Raw genomic sequence first — 17,875 nt, 5'->3', positions numbered from 1 at the left:
CACTATGCTGTACTGATGGTTGGAAAGGTTACCTACATGGCCTTCCTGTATTGCCACGTACCCTTGTGCTTCTCAGCTGATGGTGAAGTTTTTGATATTCCATTTAGAGCATGCTGTGGTACCGCTAGTGCTGCTTGTTAATCCTGATATTGAATGATTGTTAGGGTTGGAAAGTGTGGGGGAAGAAGCAGAGACCCTAAGAGTAACTAGCATTCTTTGAGAAATTGGGAGTCTTGCTTTCTGACTGTGAAGTTAGTTAAGCATGCTTAAATACATTTCATTGCCTGTGATCCAATGATGGCAAAACTGAGCTGCTCAAGCTGAAAATTTTGTCTGAGATGAAACATAGACTCTGTGCTATAGGTGAAGACAGAACCAAGTAATCCTTGCGCAATCCTATGATTTTGATGCATAAGAAACAAGAAAAAAAATTGCCAATGAGAAATTATCACCTGTGATAGACCTTCACATCACTCCACTGTGTTTTTGTTTGTTTGTTTTTCTTTTCTTTGCAGGTAGTGATGACTGAAGGTGAGGTTTCTGCTTGTGACTTTGTTCAATTTGTACTGTACACAAAATTTTCTAATCACTAAACCTGAGAAGAAGAAATGGTTATAGCCTGCTCTATGAACTCCTAGTTAATATAGAGCTTTTTCTGTAGTTTGTTTTTGGTAATTGATCAGTTAGCTTCTCTTTTTAAAAGGCTTGCTGTTTGATTTAAATCACAGTGAAACATTGTTATTTGCATACTTTTTTGCATTGTATCTGGAATTTGAGCTGCTTGGCCAGCTCGTTTCTCAACCTATTCAGTAAGATCTCTTCCTACTAGATGCAGATGGCTGGGTTTTCGTGTGTGTGTGTGTGTCCCCGTCCGTCCATCCCTGCTTTTTTGTCATTGTTTTCTTTCATGCCAGGCGGGGTATGGGAGATAAAAGCACATGCTTACCTTGCCCAAAATAATTTTCGTCTCCCTTGCACTCTAGTCTCTGTCATTAATTACCTCTATTAAATTCACTTCTCCTGCTCCCTCAGGATCTCTTACTCCAAATTGAAAGCAAAACAGTGGTATCAAGATGTCCATATAATGAACCTAAGTAACCATGTAATCTTATTATTGAATCTCTCATCTTCACTTTTCTCCCTCACTGTCTGGTGTTCTTGCTCATTGCATCATATCTAAAATTAGATTGAAATCTCTTCAGGACTGAGCTACCTTTCCCCCCTCCCCCTGTTTCGCCCAAACGTAAAATTATGTTGTGTAAGGGCCTGATCTTAAGTACCAGATATACTTAATTTTTATCCATTTAAAATTTCCATCCAATTGATGAACCTGTGGTTAAAAACAAAATTTGTAGATGAAGTAGGCCTATATTTAAGTAGAATATACCGATGTTAAGCATGCATGCCTAATGATCTCATTAGAGATTTAATTTCTTTGCTTTGTCAGAAAATTTCAGGTTATTTTTATTATTATTTTTTTTTCTTTTTTACTCTTGCAAGCAGTCTTCTGAAAGGTATGGATCACCAGACATTTCCCTGTAATATTAAGCTATATTCTGGTGATTTGTTCTGGCTGTTACCATGCTTAACTCTACAGTGGGAATTGAAAGCTGCTGCATGGAAACACCCATATTAATGATCAGGTTTCTCGGTAGCTTCCTTCTGGTAATGCACATGCCAAGTAGATGTTTGTAAGAGACTCGGTATAAATGATTTCTGACTCCATGAAGTTGGACAAAATAGGAAGCACCTGTTTCTTTCTCAGTCACTCAAAAATATATTTTCAGATTCCAAAACTTTAAGTTAAAGCATTGTAACTCTGTAAATGTTGCAATGTAATCTGTTCTCTCTGCCACTGTTCTTCAGAGCTCTTGCCTGTCAAATGCACCTACCATATGTACTGTAAGAGAAAGCATGATTTCTAAGCATCAGCAGCTCCTGATTTCATACTGTTTAGTAAATGTGTTAAATACGGTTTCAAGTCTTAAGGTTTCTTCACCATTTCTACTTTGTGCAAGGTGTTTTTTTTTTTCTTCTGAAGAAAAGAGCTAAATAGCTGGAAAGTTAGTTAGATATGTCTGGGGAAACATGAAGCACTTCAGCCATGTTATGCTTGTAAAAGAAAAGCATATTGGAAAAAAAAACAGAAAAACCCTCAAAATTGTTGCATAGAAACCAATGAATCAAATCATAGCATACTGTAATATCTCAGAATTCATTTTTGAATTCAATTTCATTGATTGATCAATAGATCACAGAAGTGAAGAGATTCAATTCTATGTAAATGGAAAGAATGAGTCTTGCATCACTGCTTGCATGAATGATTTTGGACAGCTTTGGTCTGTTTTTGACAAGCTGAAAACAAAGATGAAGTCTATATTTAGTTGTTTGTGATGGAATCTTTTGTGTCATCCTTAAATTAATGAAATATCCAAGTTTAATGATGATTAATATAATCAAGTTTTTTTATGTGCATCTTTTATGAATACTTGAATGCAGATCTAGTATAGCTGCCAAACAGTTGGTGAGTTGCCAGCATGGCTTTTAGTATAGATCTGAGCACTTCCGTTTCATTAGAAGCCTTTTCAGTGCATGCGCCCTCACATTGAGATGGAAGAGATTTACTTAAACGTGATAATTCTGTTTCATTTCAGGATTCTTCTTTGCTATTTGATCTTTTAGTTGTATTTTGACCATGGTTTCTAGGGACTGGAAGATAGGGTTGGAGTTTTTTTCCTTAAGTATTTATTTTTATAAGAATTACTAAATAATACATTTTAAAGATTTTGATCTTACTTACGATCTGAAATTTGTCTCCTGCCAGAATTGGTGTGCTTAATAAAAACACTAGTATATGTCATTGGTAACACACTCATTACTGCAGTGTTATTTTTTAGCATACTTAAAATTTTTAAAATTTAAAAATTTAAAAATAAAAACAAAAGGCGTAATCAACTAGAAGGAGATGTACGGGCAGCTAAGGTTAAAGTTAATGCAGTGAGGAGAGTAATGGCTTAAGCTGAAGTAACCTTAATACACAAACGATAAAAGCAGTATTCAACTAATATGTAAAGCTGCTTGATTGATCTCAGTAGTAGCTTTTGTGCAGCATTTCCAGTTGTATTAAAAATAAAATATTCTGTCAGCCTGCAAGAAGTGCTGAAACGTTTAATCTTAGCTGATAGAATTTAGAAATCTTGTTTCTTGCCCTGCGAGTGGGTGGTGGTTCTTGGGGTGTTTTGTTTGGCTGGCTTTTGCTGCTTGTAGGGCACATTGCAGTTTGTGTGTGTGGAAATACTCCAGGCTTTCGCTTTTGCGTATTAGGCTTTCTGATGTTTTTCCTACCATGCAGAGTAGGAATTCCAGTGGGAGTTTTGCCTATCAATATTAAACATATCAGTCTCTCTGTCTCTATGGGTGGGAGGGGAGGAGAGGGAGGAATCAACAGACTTGGTGCATTCTTCACTGGGCTGGGCTAAAGCTTGTGAAAGTACTAATGTATTAGAAAGCCTCAGCAGGGATTTGCTGAGAACTAATGCTGTAATGTGTTAGTCATCCTTTATCTGCTTCTATTTTTGCAGGTTCTGAAGGATGACTGATGTGGGTTTCTGTGATGCCACTTAGAGTCTCTGTCACTCTGGACTGATAAGTAACCTGCAGATTTCACTGTACGTACGACATGGGGAGAAAGCATCAGGAGTGCCACTCCGCTTCAGCTCCTTAAGTGGACGAAAGTACAGTGTCATCTATCTGCAAGGGAAGATTCTTCAACAGATTTTTACAGCTAATAATAAAGACAACATAGCATCATCCACCTTCCTGATTTACAGTGCATCACCTTCCAAGACAGATGGTCTGTCAAAAGCTGTAGGATGCCTGCAGAGCACACAATAATGAAGTAGTGAATTGATATCGCTGCTGCTGCCTAATTGTCAGGATCACAGCCGAGAGCTGCGCTGCCCTTTTTCTGCTCCCTTAATCGGGCCAGGAACAGCAGGGTGGACATGGCTGGCCTCGTTAACAACCTGCTAATACTGTTTCTTGTTTTTCAAAACAGCTGTTTGGGGTTCAGGAGCCCACTTTCTGTCTTCAAGAGGTGGGTTATGCAGGAAGACCTTGTGTTTTGAATGCATGCTTTCTTAGGGCTGCCGTCCGTTATTATATAATGGAAGTATGAAAAAGTATGTCCTGCCTAAAAATGTGCATGATATTTGTTGGCTTATTCTGAACAGTTTTTCTGTAATTTTGAAATGGCGTTCTTTTGTCATGTGAAAGACAGGAAGTCTATTGTTTTATCCTCAGATTGCTCTCTAAAATGTGAATTTTCTGTATTAGAATGATTAAACAGTAATTAACAGAAATTTTCATAGACCCCCACAGGTGTATTTGAGACTTTACACAGTGAGTAAATATATGTCACCTACCCTGTTAATTTGCAGTATAAACTGATGGCGCTTTAATGAGAAAGCATTAACTAGCTTAAAATGAGAGAATTCCGGGGGTTTTCTGGGGTCTTGAATGTAAAGTTGCGTAGACAAATTTGAAGGTAGCACATACAAGAGAAATAGCCTCTTAACTCTTCAAAAAAGTGTATTATTGTGTATGAGGTACATTGTGCATTGTAGTTTAGTGTCATTTATATGTATTTATTCAGAATTGATATTGGGGTTGCATCATGTCTCAGATCTTTTATTCTTCATAGTGATCTACTTTTTTTTCCTTTTATGCTGCCTTCAGTACAGACCTCCTTAACAATCATGTGAAGTTGTAAAACTTACTGTTTTACTTTGGCATTTAATGGGAAGACAGACTTGCTGTTAATGACATAGTGTTTGGAATTAAAAATTTCCCCTTTGCACATTATTTAGATTTAATCTGTATTGAATTCTACATCAGGTATGTAGTCATAAAGAAAAAAAAATCTTGAATAATTAACAGCATTTGAAATATTTTTGTGAATTGATTCTTTATCTGTACACAGATGTATCTCAGACTATTATTTAGATGAGCTGCCAGGTTACATTTAATATTCTGTTATTTTTAACCTAATGCTTTCCAAGCTAGTCTCTCTGATTGTTCGTCGGAGCTGCTTCAAAATATGCTTGATAACGAAGATGTTTTTCCTGAGTTGACGGAGGGGTGAAGTTCCCAAATCACTTTGGGAGTCACTCAGAGTTGTTAAACTTTGTTTTGAAGCCCCATCTTTTTAGAAGGATATAACAAAAGTCAGTATTTTTGAAGTCTTTCCTTCTTCTTTTTAAGGTATAAAGATACCACTAGGTCTCTTTCCAATGAATGCCTCGGAAGCAACAGGCCAGTGATTTCACTTGGTCTGTCAGATTTTGCACTGGATGTTCGTATGCCTGGGGTGACTCCTAAGCAGGTGAGACAAATGCAGTTTTCCTTATTGCCACTTATTCTTCATTTTGTAAGCAAGGGAAAAAAAAAAAACTTTGCCTACAATAATAGCAAATGAGCAGGATAAAACAGGGTAGCTTTCGTAGATATGCCAGTATATGCCAGAGAAGAGCAGAGATCAGAAAAGTTGCTTCAAATGAAAGAAAAGTCTTTTCGCTTGATTAACTTTTTGTAGTATGTTGGTTTCATAAACTGAAATGCTGAAGTTTATTCTGAGGGCATAGCAGTGGAATAATATTGAAAGCAATGCAGAATATGTTAAAACAAGGAGAATGACTTTTTTAAAGTGAAATATCTCCAGCTGTGCTACTAAGACATAGTTGTTCTTTTTTATAGTCAGTGACACCAAATCTCAAATGCTGCCTCGGCATTTAGTTACGTTAAACTGAACATTGCCACAGCTTAGGCAAGTTGAGAGAGACTGATGAAAGCATTTCATTAGGATAATAATTATGACCCAGCATTTTAAACTCTTAAAATATCCTAGGAAAACTACTGTAAACAACTTAGAACAATATACTCTTTCTGATATTAAATTGCTTATCTTCTACTGAGCCAAATCTGTAAGAATGAGGAAAATTGAGATTTTTAACATGAGTATCTCTTAAGAATCACATAAAATTCTGAGTTTCTAGTGTCACTTTTGCAGGTAGTTTCATTAAGTGAGATGAAAATGATTGTTTTTTACAGCCTGGCAAAGCAGGGAATTACATATGTCATTAAAAGACCTTACTTTTCTTTTAAAGGGCTGCAGAGGCTTGGAAAGAACATGATGTTGTGCTGCAGTAGCTGATGACTCATTGTTGCAGATAGCACTTTCAAAAAAAAACAGAAGGGAAAAATGAGGGGTTTGGTTATTGGGGAGCACCCCTCTGAAACGTAATTTGGAGCAAGCTGTGTCATTCCAGTGAGTGCAGAACAGAAATGTAGTTTCTGCTAGAAAATCTCTATCTGCAACAAAATGTTAATCATCTTTCAGAAAGAGTGAAAACTATTCTCCATTTATCAGGCTGCATATGTGGAATTTCATGTGTTTTTGTGATCCAGCCTTAGGAACCATTAGTTGAAGAGCTAAGAACACGATTAACCATGAAGAGTTAGGTTACTTCACTTTTTCTTTTTGTCCCCCTCCCCTTTTTCTTTTGAGAAAACTGTAGTAGGTTAATAAGAGAAAAAAAATTTTTCATTTATGTGGACCTGTATCCAAAAGAAGTCATGCAGACAGTCAACTTAACATTTATGCTTTAGTTAAGATTTGGGGGAGGGATGGCAAAAAAGAGCAGCAGGACACAATTTAAACAGGTAAGGGAAATAATGAATAACTAGCTTTATATATTCTAAGTTTTGCTCATGTTTCACGTGCTCTCTGTCTTCTATCCTCCCCCTTGCCCCCCACGCAGTGCCACACACTAACTACACAGAAAAGTTATCTCCTATTTAGATGAGTTAAATGTTGTTATGCTCAACAAGAAGTAACGGCTGAAAAGACGATTTTCATTTTCTTGCACTCCACAGCAGGGAGTTCCCGGCAGCTTCATAGGTCTAGCATGGCTAGTTTGTCTTTGTAGCAGAAAAATCATGGAAGGGAAGCAGTTGTCTTGACAGAGGAAATTTTTATGTAGTGCCTTCTTGCTTGTTAGCTATCTTTTTTGTGTACCTCTTGGCCCTAATTGAGGACAGATGTGTGGGCTTAGTGAGTGTGGCTTTGCTGCGAGTTCCAGTTGTCCGTATGGATTGTTATATAGGAGCCTATATGGGAAAAGGAGGGGTTCATACTGCCAGGGTCTGTCAGCAAGTTTGTCTCCCGTTGTGAAAGATGCCAAAATTAAACATGAAATGAAATGGACAGGGGCACTTTAAGTGCTTTATTGTGAGCTCTTGGGAGACGTGTCACTATTTGGTAATACCCAACTCCAGTTCCTGAGTTCTCAATCATAACTATTTGTGTAGGAAAGAAAAAAAAGGGGGGGGGGGAAGGAAAGCATAAATTACTGAATATGAGAATGAATTAAAAATAGTAGGTTTAGAATCACATCAGTATATTTAATGCTATCTGTTCTTCCCTTGCATTTTTTGTGAAGAGAATATCTGGTGTTTTGGTTGTATTGCTGTGCTGTAATTTGATGCAGAGAAGTAGAAGTTTTATTCAGATCAGCAACTGGTTAATCTGAGGAATCAGGAGTGATGTATTTTATGTGATGGGAAAGAACTTTCTTTAATGTTCTGCATGAAAGATACAGAAGTAATAGTGCAGATGGAAAAGGCTTCAAGAGGACAACTGAATAGCTACAGTGCCAAAAAACAAGGCTGTATTGATTACTGAGATTAAACTCATTATAAAAGCTAGCGAATCTGTTAAATCAAGATAAATTTAGTCTCCTATTTGATTAAAAACATCTACTTGCTCATTTAATGTCTATATATCTTAATAATTTATCTTTTAAGAAAATTATACAAAGATACAGTAAAATATTGTGCTCATTTGTGATGCTGTTTTGTGTAACTGAAGATGTTGAGTATGTAAACAATGTATGTTGTTCAGTTGGGCACAAGTCAATGTAGTGTTCAAGCAAAGAATTCATGAAATCGTGGTCAGAAGGGTCACGTGAACATCAGTTGTTCTAGAAGGGGTTAATTTCTTGGCTGTTTAGTCAAAAATAGCTCCAAGCTGGAAAAAGAAAGGACAGTACTGAAATAACCTTACTGCTATGTTGAGTGCTTCCATAGCATCACTGTAGGCAAGCACATTTAATTTTATTTTCCAAAGTCCTTGATATTCCAGCACAGCCTTATTCCCTTGAGCTTCCTGGATAATTCTTGTGGGTTGAAAACAGATACTGAAAATTAACCTCTTTGGATTCTGAAAAGCCTAACCATCTGTGTGTATTCCTTGGAAACAGAGATGAATCTTTGGCCCTACCAGTAAGGGTGTTTCTGTATTACAAGCATTCATGTTGTTTCAGAAGGATTACTGTAGGGATCACTGAATTCTCCTAGTGTAGAGGCATACAGCTAACCTACAGCTTCAACTCTAAAATGTAAGCCTGGTCCTCAAAGGAAATATGGGCAATGTTCAAATAGCAGGAGAAGCGGGGAGGAGGAGATTTTGTATGACCTGCTTAGAGAACACCATGTAATGGTGATGGTGGTATAATTCCTGATGATTTGAACATGGCCAGAGCTAAGGTTGACATCTGCCCTTGTATCTGTAGGTTATCTGTGCACCCCTACGTTAACAGAATTTGTGGTCTAGCTTTTCAAATATATCTTTTAAAGCTGCATTAAATTCAGTTCATATGTATCACGTGTTATCTAGGCTGTGGGGAAGATTGCTATGATAAATGTGGGGTTTTTTTGTTTTGTTTTTTTGTTTTGTTTTTTTCCAGTGACCACTAGAACTAATAGGTGTGTGAAACAATCTGTGCAGTATGTTGGTACTTCAGGCATGGCAGGGGTTGCAGTGCTTTTTGTGCCCTCTCTTAAATAATTCAAATTTTTTCCAGCTTATAGAATATGGTGACCTTTCTAGGTTTTGATTTTTCTGTTTTTTGCTTTATGTTCTATGGCTGGAAACACCCCTTGGGGGAATCCATTAGAAGTGCCCCCTTACGTGGCTTGAGAAGAGTCCTCTAGCTGTGAAAATCTGGCGCTGAGTTGGGAAGGTCGTTCTTTCAGCAGAAGTGCCCAACATGAGCAGTCATGTGAAACTGTCCCAAGTGCTCCTTGTGAGCAGGGGGTCACTGAAGTGTGCATTCAAGCAATACACATCTGAAAATCAGTAAAGTAGATTTCTGGCTTGGTAAATAAATGTGTTTTACGTTCATTGGTGCTTTTGAACAGTACCACCTCTCTTAAGTGGCGAAAAAATATCCGCAGTACTTAAATGTTTTATGTTTTTTCTTAATGGTTGTTCCAGTTACAAAGTGGGAAAAATCCAGCAAAGTATATAGTGCAAAGAATAGTTTCAGGGTGCTGTGGCGCTGGAGCACATCTAGGAGCTGTGGAGAGGAGAACCAGAGGCCTCCTTCAATTCTGAGGAAAACCTTCTATAATCATTCTTTAAGATAGTTATAAGAAAATTATGCCTCTGCACACTAGCTTAATAGTGCGCTAGGATGGTTTATTTAAAAATAAAGTGATAGCATTTTCCTTTCCCAGAAGAGACGCGATCAGCTCAGTTTGAAAACGTTTACTCTGGCAGCTTTGCAAGCCAGTAACGCTGTTTTGCTGTTGTGAATATGTTTGCTAATAATCAGATATGAAATAATGATTAAAAAAAACTGTAGAGCAGTGGATACTGTATCTCAAGCTATTGTGTTGGTTAAAAGGGGTGGGGTTTTTTGAATTAATTACTATTATGTATTTGAGGCTGGACAAACTACTTTCACTTGAACTCAGTTTGCTCAATTAGTTTGTTACAGTATCGTTTCAGTTCTTAAATGTACAGTTAAAATGTCATAAATGTTACTGAACTGGTAAAAAGTGATAAAAGATGTTATTTGGTGGGATACTGTTAGTGTGGAAAGGGTATGTGTTGGGGGGAAGTTCTTGTCTAATGGGCTTTGCACGTCTTTTATAAACTACTCGATTTGAGCTTCCACCCATAGGTCGTGATTTGAATACCTGTAGATTTCATTTTTTAGTTTAAACTACAATTTATAATAAATATTATAAAGCATAAATATATACTATACTTATAAAAAACTACAGTTAAAACTGTTTTGTATAATACCTATAATACAGATGCGTACTATATAAATGTAATAAAACAAGGAGAAAATTTGATCTGTCAAGCATGGAGAAATTATTGGCACCTTTTTCTTTCCCTTCACTATCAAAATACAAGTGGGGATCTTATCCCAAGATCCTAAGACTTGCACTGACTCTGGAGAAAATTGTGTGAATAACTTGGTGAAATTCTACAAAAAATAAATTTGGTTACTTGACTGATTTTTGGATGCTGGTATAGCAAATATCAATACCAGCAATTTCTAAGAAGCAATGCAATTTTTAGTGATGGCCATGATTAATGGTTTTAAAGAAGGGTGGTGGTGGCAGGAAATGGGAAGGAAATACTGTTGCATTCTTTTCCTCTTCCTCTGCCAGTATGCTTTTAAAAGTCAGACTGTGGCACTTTCAGAGTTCTGCTCACTTTCTTTCCATGTTTTTTGAAAACGCTTGAATGGGGTGGAGTTGTGCATACTGGAGCAATTGCATTTAATTTTTTTTTCTGCTTGTTTCTTAAATACTTGAGGTTTACATAGCAGTAATTTCTTTCTGAAGGCTGATCAAATATGTGCCGTTATGCTCACAGGCATACGTACGATGAGGTAGAGAGAGAGGGGCAGAATTATTGTTGATTCTAGACTGAATGCCTCTTCTAATGCTTTAATGTTAGGATGTTTGTGTTCTTTTTGTGTGTGAAGGCTATAATTTTGACAATTTGAGATCAACTATCAGAATCTGTTTTGCTGGATCCAGTAGCTGATTACTCATTTGTTTATCTTATCTTGGTAGCTAAGTAGTACTTGGCTCATACATCAGAAATAAAATTGAAAACGCTTGACTATGCCAGGGCAAGCTTTCATGTCGGTATCGGTGAAGACTTCAGAATGATCACGTTGATTGACTGCATTATGCATTTGGCCCAGCAATCTTTTTTCTGACTAGACCTAATAGCAGATATTTATGGAAAGAGCATAAGAAGTGGGATAAGAGAGTAGGCACTGCAGTAACTAAAACATGCTCTCATGCTTCCAATAATAAGAAAAGTTCCTGGCTTTGAGGTTTGGTCCAGACAATCATGTTTAATAGATCTTGGTCATTCTTTGGGTCATCAATCTATCAGATTCCTTTTTTAACCCATCTATAATCTTGGCTTTTTTTCTTTCCTCTTCAAATATGCTCCTTGGCTTTTTAGAAATTATTGGAAGCATTTTGAAAGGAAATACATTTAGGTTGATTTTGTGGGGTTATATCCTAGTTTCTCTGGTCTCAAAAAATACATTTGGATAGGGAGGAAGAGGAGATGACTTGCTGGGAAATAATATGGGCTGGCAGGCTGGAGCAGTAGAAGGGGGTGAGGGAGATGGAACGATACTGAGTGATGTGCAATTGTAGCAGTTCAGTGGTTTGCCTGTGCTGATCATCTGTAGGCTTGTTATGCTAAAGGAACTGCTGGCCAGGAACTAGCTGATATAAGGCAATACAAGTGATAGAGAATGGGGGGAAAGTAAAAAACTTAGATTTTTTTTTTCAGTTTCTTCTCCAGAGCAGCAGGTGTAACTGACTTTTTAGTTTTTCGCTCTCTTTAAAATCTGAACCTTCCTAAACACACATCAGATTACCTAAGAGCACTTTTCTAAGCTATACAACATAGAGTATTTCAGTATGAAAGAGGGAGGAGAAAGAACATGAAAGAAAAAAGTTTAACTGGGACAGTTACTACTTGTCAATGTATTAGAGCACTTGGTTAGAGATGCATCATTGATTTTCTGTAATAGCTAAGATAAATGAGTAGCATGATGCCTATTTTAATACACCTGCAATTTCCCATTAACAATTTTTGATTAAAAAATGAAAGAGAAGAAAATAAGAGTTGATCTAGGCTCTTACCTGTGCAGATGTTATGACACAAGGTATAGAATCTCATTTCATCACACCTATGTTAAGCCCTTATACCTTCTTCTTAACTAATTTAATTCTTATTTGGGCAAACAGTACTTTCCAAAAATACATCTAGTCCTTGTTTGTAGCCTAGACTGTCTCCGTTACTAAACTCAATTTATGATAAAAATAGAAAATCTACAATTTTATTACTACCACACTGCCAAGCATTGCTGCTGTTGACTTTCAAAGTTTGGGTATTGGGTCCTAAATGTGTGTTTTTTTTTTTTTTTAATGTAGTTCTGAACCTAGAAAATAAAAAAGGTAGAATATTTCCTTTTCAGTTTCTTTGAAAGCTTTCAAATGTTCAACTTTCATTCTGTAAATGCATATATCTAGGGTACACAAAGCCATTTACATCAATTGTCTACTGACCTTTGCTCATCTTTCTCATCTTCTAGCAAAGAAACACAAAAAACTGCTTCTTATCTGTGTACATCACTGCTTTGTGAAATCACATACTGTTATCACCATTGTACCTGTCCTTCCCCCTCAGTCGCATCTAACTGTTTAAGTCTATTTACAGCATCCTGTTCTAAATTAGGTTTGAAGCTTCTTGTAGCAAGAACTTCATCTGTTTTGCACAAACCTTGTGAAAGTCCTATCAGATTTGGAGTTTGTGGATGTGCTATACCTGATGCAAGTACTGATGATCTTTTTTTTCTTTAAAAGCCTTAAGATTGAAAAAAGTTTAAAATAGTTAATAGTGAAGCTGTTACCCTGAAAGCCATATTGCTGGCCTTATAGATTACTCTGTTGCATATAAACACAACATGGCAGTGAACTAATTTCATTTAATAGAAATCCATATATTGTACAATATCTTCAGCAAAATGTCCTAGTAAAGCAGATGGTGTTCTAGATACTCCTGTAGGACCTGCTCTGCATTCAGGAGACAAAGATATTCATTGCTTGGTTTCAGGTAGTTCATATGCATTTGCAAACTGTAACTGTGTTGTACCAGCACATTACTGACTGTTTTGTTGATGGACGAAGACCACAGCATAAGAGCCTTTCAATAGGATTGCCCAGTTATGGTTTTACTGCTTTCAAGGACTGTATTTGGTATTGTGAGTTCTTTCCTAAAGAGTCATGGTGCTTATTCATGGAAAACCTGGATTTTCTTTGTGGCCGTTGGTCAGAGTTCACTGTGTTTGCATTTTAATTCATTCATCTTTTAATCCTGAAACACTGCTAGAGTTGACAGGTCGAACATTTTAAACTCAAGCCAAAAGCCTTTTAGCCAACCAAGGCAACTGTAGCATCTTGAAGACAGTATTCTTGATATGTTTTCTGCCTGGACTGCCCATTACACTATACCTATGGGGGATCATCTGTGCAGTTGCCCCTGGAAATTGATAGTCCTATATATTGTTCAAAGACAATCACAAATCAAATTAGTTTTTGTACTAATTCTACTCCTTTTCCTTATTTTAAGAGGTATGTGAAGTTTGTTAGAATGTCCGGTGAAGAATATTTTTGTTGATTGTAATTGGAGTTAGATGTGTTAATCAAAAATAAATATACTTCTGTGATTGCTGTTACAATGGCACAACATTTTTACATTTTTATGGGCTAGTTGATGTGGATCTTGGAATAGGGTGAAATACTGATTTAGGTAAAAATGTGTTTAGCAATTAAATGCCATTTCTTTTTAGAATGCAGTGAGCTTATAAATACTGAGAGAGTGGAGCATACCAATCTTGAGCAAATTAAATCAGAAGCTGAATAGTTCTTTTTGTTTTATATAGCATGCCCATTGATTTATCCTGTATATTTTTAACCATCAGGAGAGTGCTGTTACCCCCTTCAAATTTGGGGGTGGGAGCAGACTGTTTAACCACTGCAAAATAAATTCAGTGCTAAGTTTCATAAGAGTGCAATCTTCATACCAGTTTATTTAGTTCTACCACAGTCATCTTCAGAAAATGTACAGAATTTTGATGCTTCTGTTCATTCTAAGAATGCCTGATTTTTAAGGTAATTTCTGTTCTTTTGTGTCTTTAATAGTCTGATACCTACCTCTGCATGTCACTACCCCTCCTGGTGGATGATGAAGCCTATGTAGGTGAGTGTTGGTTGACTGGAAAAACCTAAGTAAGCCACTGAAGAGTGAAATAGAAGTTTTTTGTTTTTTGGGGTTTTTTTTGACTCTTTTCAACTTAATCTTTGTCTGTCAGTTTCTAAAATGCATTCATCATGACTAATGCAGAAACAAACTAGAGAGAGCTACTTAAAGTCGAGATAACAAACTGTGTCTGGAGAGATTCATGAGTAATAGTAGTTAAGGAGCTGCATGCAGATGCCTCTGGCAGCCGATACCAAACAGTCGCATTTGTAAAGTATTGGCTTTCTGTCTCTGGCTGGATGCTTAATTCCATTCTGCTGAGCAGACTGTTTATTTACCTGCTGGTATAGGCTGTAAATCCTCCACGCTTACAGTCAGTATTGAATGCAGTAAGATCTTACCTATTTCGGGGGAAAAAACAAAACAAAAACAATCAACACCTCTTCCCTCCCCTTTTTTTAGTGTTGTGGCATGAATAAGATGACAGGCAAAGAACAGGATCCACTGTAATAGTGTGCCCGTGCTTAGGTCATATAGATCTGGAAAGCAACGCCATCTGTTCAGAAGGTGGTCTGGGTGCTCTTAATTTTATTTTTGCCTTGCTTACGAACATCCAGTTGTTTAGGTAGAGAGAAGGCTTGTGTATGGTTGATTTTACTGAAGGTAGTTTCACTATCATAACATACTATAGAATGAAATAAAAGAATACAGTGAAAAATATAGATATTCTTTTTCTCCTTTGACTCTGACAGTAAATTTTAGGCTATTGTCTACACATACAACAAATACGGTGGAAATCTTGTATAGTTTTTATTGTAGTATGTTATGAGACTATAGTTACACATGAATCTCCTTGCATAAACTGATACTTTAACCCAAAATAGTGTTTTGTTTACATTTGTATGGTGGTAACTAAGAAAAAGGGAGGGAAAAAAAGGTAAACTTTATTTGAAGCTTTCTATATATATATTTATTTAATAAAAGAGTCAGGCCCTAACTGCAATATTACATTTTGGCTATGAGCTTGGCCCTGGGAAGAAAGATTAGCATAAAAGGGATTGAGTGTTCAGTGTCTGATCGCCTATGGTTACTATGCAGTGTTTGCAGTGGACTCTTCTGCTTTTTTTCTTCTTTTATGTAATTCATAAAAAGGTGTACTAACCTGCTGTTTAAGCAGTTTATATTTAGTGCTTCATTGGGTTGCAAGAGTCCACAGTTCAAATCTTTATTAGGCTGCACATGTAGTTCTGTAATTTGGTGTTTAGCAGTATTAAATCCATATGAAATACTTTCAGTGGTATATACATCTAAAATGACCTACTAAAGAGTTTGCTTAAAAAAAGTGGAATTTGTGCAAAATCTGAATGTGACTTATGTGAGGCAACCCATTTATATTTCTGAAGACTGAGAAACTTTTAGTTTAGATGCTTATATGTTCTTCATCAGACTTTTATCAGGTTTAGTCACTGTTCCATTGATCACTGTGCTTGGGTACACGTAACACAAAACAATACAAGGTCTGCATGAAGAAACTGTTCCAGTTGTCAGTTGGAGTTTTGGGGAGAGCAAGAACTCGATTAGCAAATTAAAAAGAATCCTATTCTGTGGACATAAAGTTTTCCCGTAATAGCATTACTTAGAAACTTATATTTGTGTGTCCTAAAAACAGAACAAATAAAATTGCCTATGCTTTTTTTGGTATTTTCCAGGAAAACACAAGCATGTGGTTAATCTTTAGCATGTGATCAGTTCCATCTGACTTCAGTGAAATCACTGGAAAGTGATCTCAGTGGAAAATGATTTGTCAGATTGGAGTTTTTGCAATCAGCAGAAGTTGTGTATTGATTGGAAAGACTAGGCACAAACTTATCCAATTGTAGAATACATAAAAGTGCAAAATGACCTATCATAAAATACATGAATAGCAAATTAAAACTTCTCAGGAACGAAAATGGAGTAAGAGATTTTTACAGTACGTATCATCTAAGAAATAAGATGCCTAATGGAGTTTTTCCTTAACTGTTTCTTAATATCTTTAAGCATTGTGGAACTAATTATTAGCTTGCTTGCGTACCTATATTTTGTGTTGTTTAAATAAGCATAAAAGATTGATATACATAGAATGAAATCATTCTTTTTAAAATGGTAGCTTCTGGTTTTTTATCTGGTTTAAGCAGATTCTGCATTCACTGTATTTCCAATAAATAGTGTAAAAATACAAGGGAAATTATACAAATAGTCAATGTTACCTAAATAGGTAAGGCCTGAAAGAAGGATTTTTAACTTGGTTTTGTTTGGGAAACTGCTGTGTGTGAATTGACCTTCACTGATTACTGTTTTACTTTATGATAGAAGCTTCTGAAACTAAAAACACGAGCTTCTGTTGCTCTGGGTTGCTTTTCAGCCATCTACTGAGAAGACAGTATATGTTCTGAAGAGCTTGCACCATGAACAGCTGTGAATACACAGGATGAAAACAGAATAAGCATGGGAAGGGAAGGAGAAACACGGAGGGGTGAATTACCTGAGTGTGGGTGATGGGTCAGTGGTAGTGCTTAGAACAGGACCCACATTTTCTGCCTCCAGTTCAGGTCTTTGCATGTGGTGCTTCCAAGTAAATATTTTCTCATTTCTGTGATTTTTACCCTTTTCTATTTTATTTTCCTATTTTTCCCCCTTGTTGCGTATTGATGAAATTTAAATACCTTGGAAGAGGGAACTTCTTTTTAACATTGCGTGTGGCCAGTACTACATTCATTAATAAGTAGAAAACATTGTTAATTCAAAGCTCACAAATGTAAATTCCATAAAAATACTCAAAGAGTTATGGACAATTAGTTTTGTTATTCCACTGAGCATTTACAACCAGTAGACAGACAGTCATGCTTGCGCGGGGACAGAGGGTATAACTTTATGCCATACGTCTGGGGTAGTACTGTACCAGACTTGACCAACTTGTTCAGAATCAATTTTAAGGCTATGTACGTAACATTGCTTAGTTGCTTCTTTTGATAAACTGCTACCAACTAAAAGTAGGAGTAGAGCACCCTGGAGGTCTTTTTCAGGGATGCATCTGTACGTTTTGGCAGATGCTGTTTGTTTACTATATGAAATTCTTTAGTGGAGGGTCAAACTGTCAAGTTTGAGATTTCTGTTTGAACTAGCCTTTTTTCTGTTCCAAAAGGGCTGTAAATGCTGACAAAGCGGGGGGTGGGTGTTTGTTTGGGGGGGGGCTTTTTTGGATAAACTGTGCCACAGACTTAACATTAATGTTAGATACATACCTTTTGCTCCTCTAAAATGAAACAATTATGAATTTAATATGTAAAAGATATCAATGAATGAGATTAATATGTAAATTTTTAAGGAAGTATGATTACAGTCACGTTTAAAAAAAAACATACCAGAATTTCTTCTTCCTCCTCGTGTTTGATTAGCGTATATGGATAAATAGCTAAACCAGAAAGTAGATTGAGTCTTTAATGGTGCAGGCTTTGATAAAAATCAGCTTTTGACTACAGAGCTGTAGTGATAGCTAAAGGGTGTTCTACAGATACTCATAAGAATCGAGTCTGACAGCAAGCCACTCAGCCAAGAAATTTGACTGTCATCTTCATCTCCTTACTTTCACTCACATGGCTGACCAGTAAATAAATGTCTTTTTCTTACTGACTGATGGTAAGTCCCTATCTGTCAAATTATACTCTACAAATGAGAGGGAGC

At 36.5% G+C, this 17,875-nt stretch overlaps 1 protein-coding gene across 5 annotated transcripts in view; it reads left to right on the top strand.

Moving 5' to 3' along the window:
* LOC135323513 (peptidyl-glycine alpha-amidating monooxygenase-like) overlaps window positions 1–17,875 on the top strand; it is a 148,924-nt gene that overhangs the window by 57,219 nt on the left and 73,830 nt on the right. For all 5 annotated transcript variants that reach the window (XM_064501932.1, XM_064501931.1, XM_064501930.1 and 2 more), the window contains 3 exons: window positions 3,582–4,096; window positions 5,263–5,383; window positions 14,095–14,152. In XM_064501932.1, the coding sequence (XP_064358002.1) occupies window positions 4,005–4,096; window positions 5,263–5,383; window positions 14,095–14,152 (271 nt within the window). In that variant the 5' untranslated portion in view covers window positions 3,582–4,004. The remainder of the gene's footprint in view (window positions 1–3,581; window positions 4,097–5,262; window positions 5,384–14,094; window positions 14,153–17,875) is intronic.

Source organism: Dromaius novaehollandiae, chromosome Z, assembly GCF_036370855.1.
Source record: "Dromaius novaehollandiae isolate bDroNov1 chromosome Z, bDroNov1.hap1, whole genome shotgun sequence".
In the NCBI taxonomy this organism is placed as follows: Eukaryota; Metazoa; Chordata; class Aves; order Casuariiformes; family Dromaiidae; genus Dromaius; species Dromaius novaehollandiae.
The sequence above is the reverse complement of the archived record's forward strand: the minus strand, read 5'-3'. Positions and strand labels throughout refer to the sequence as shown.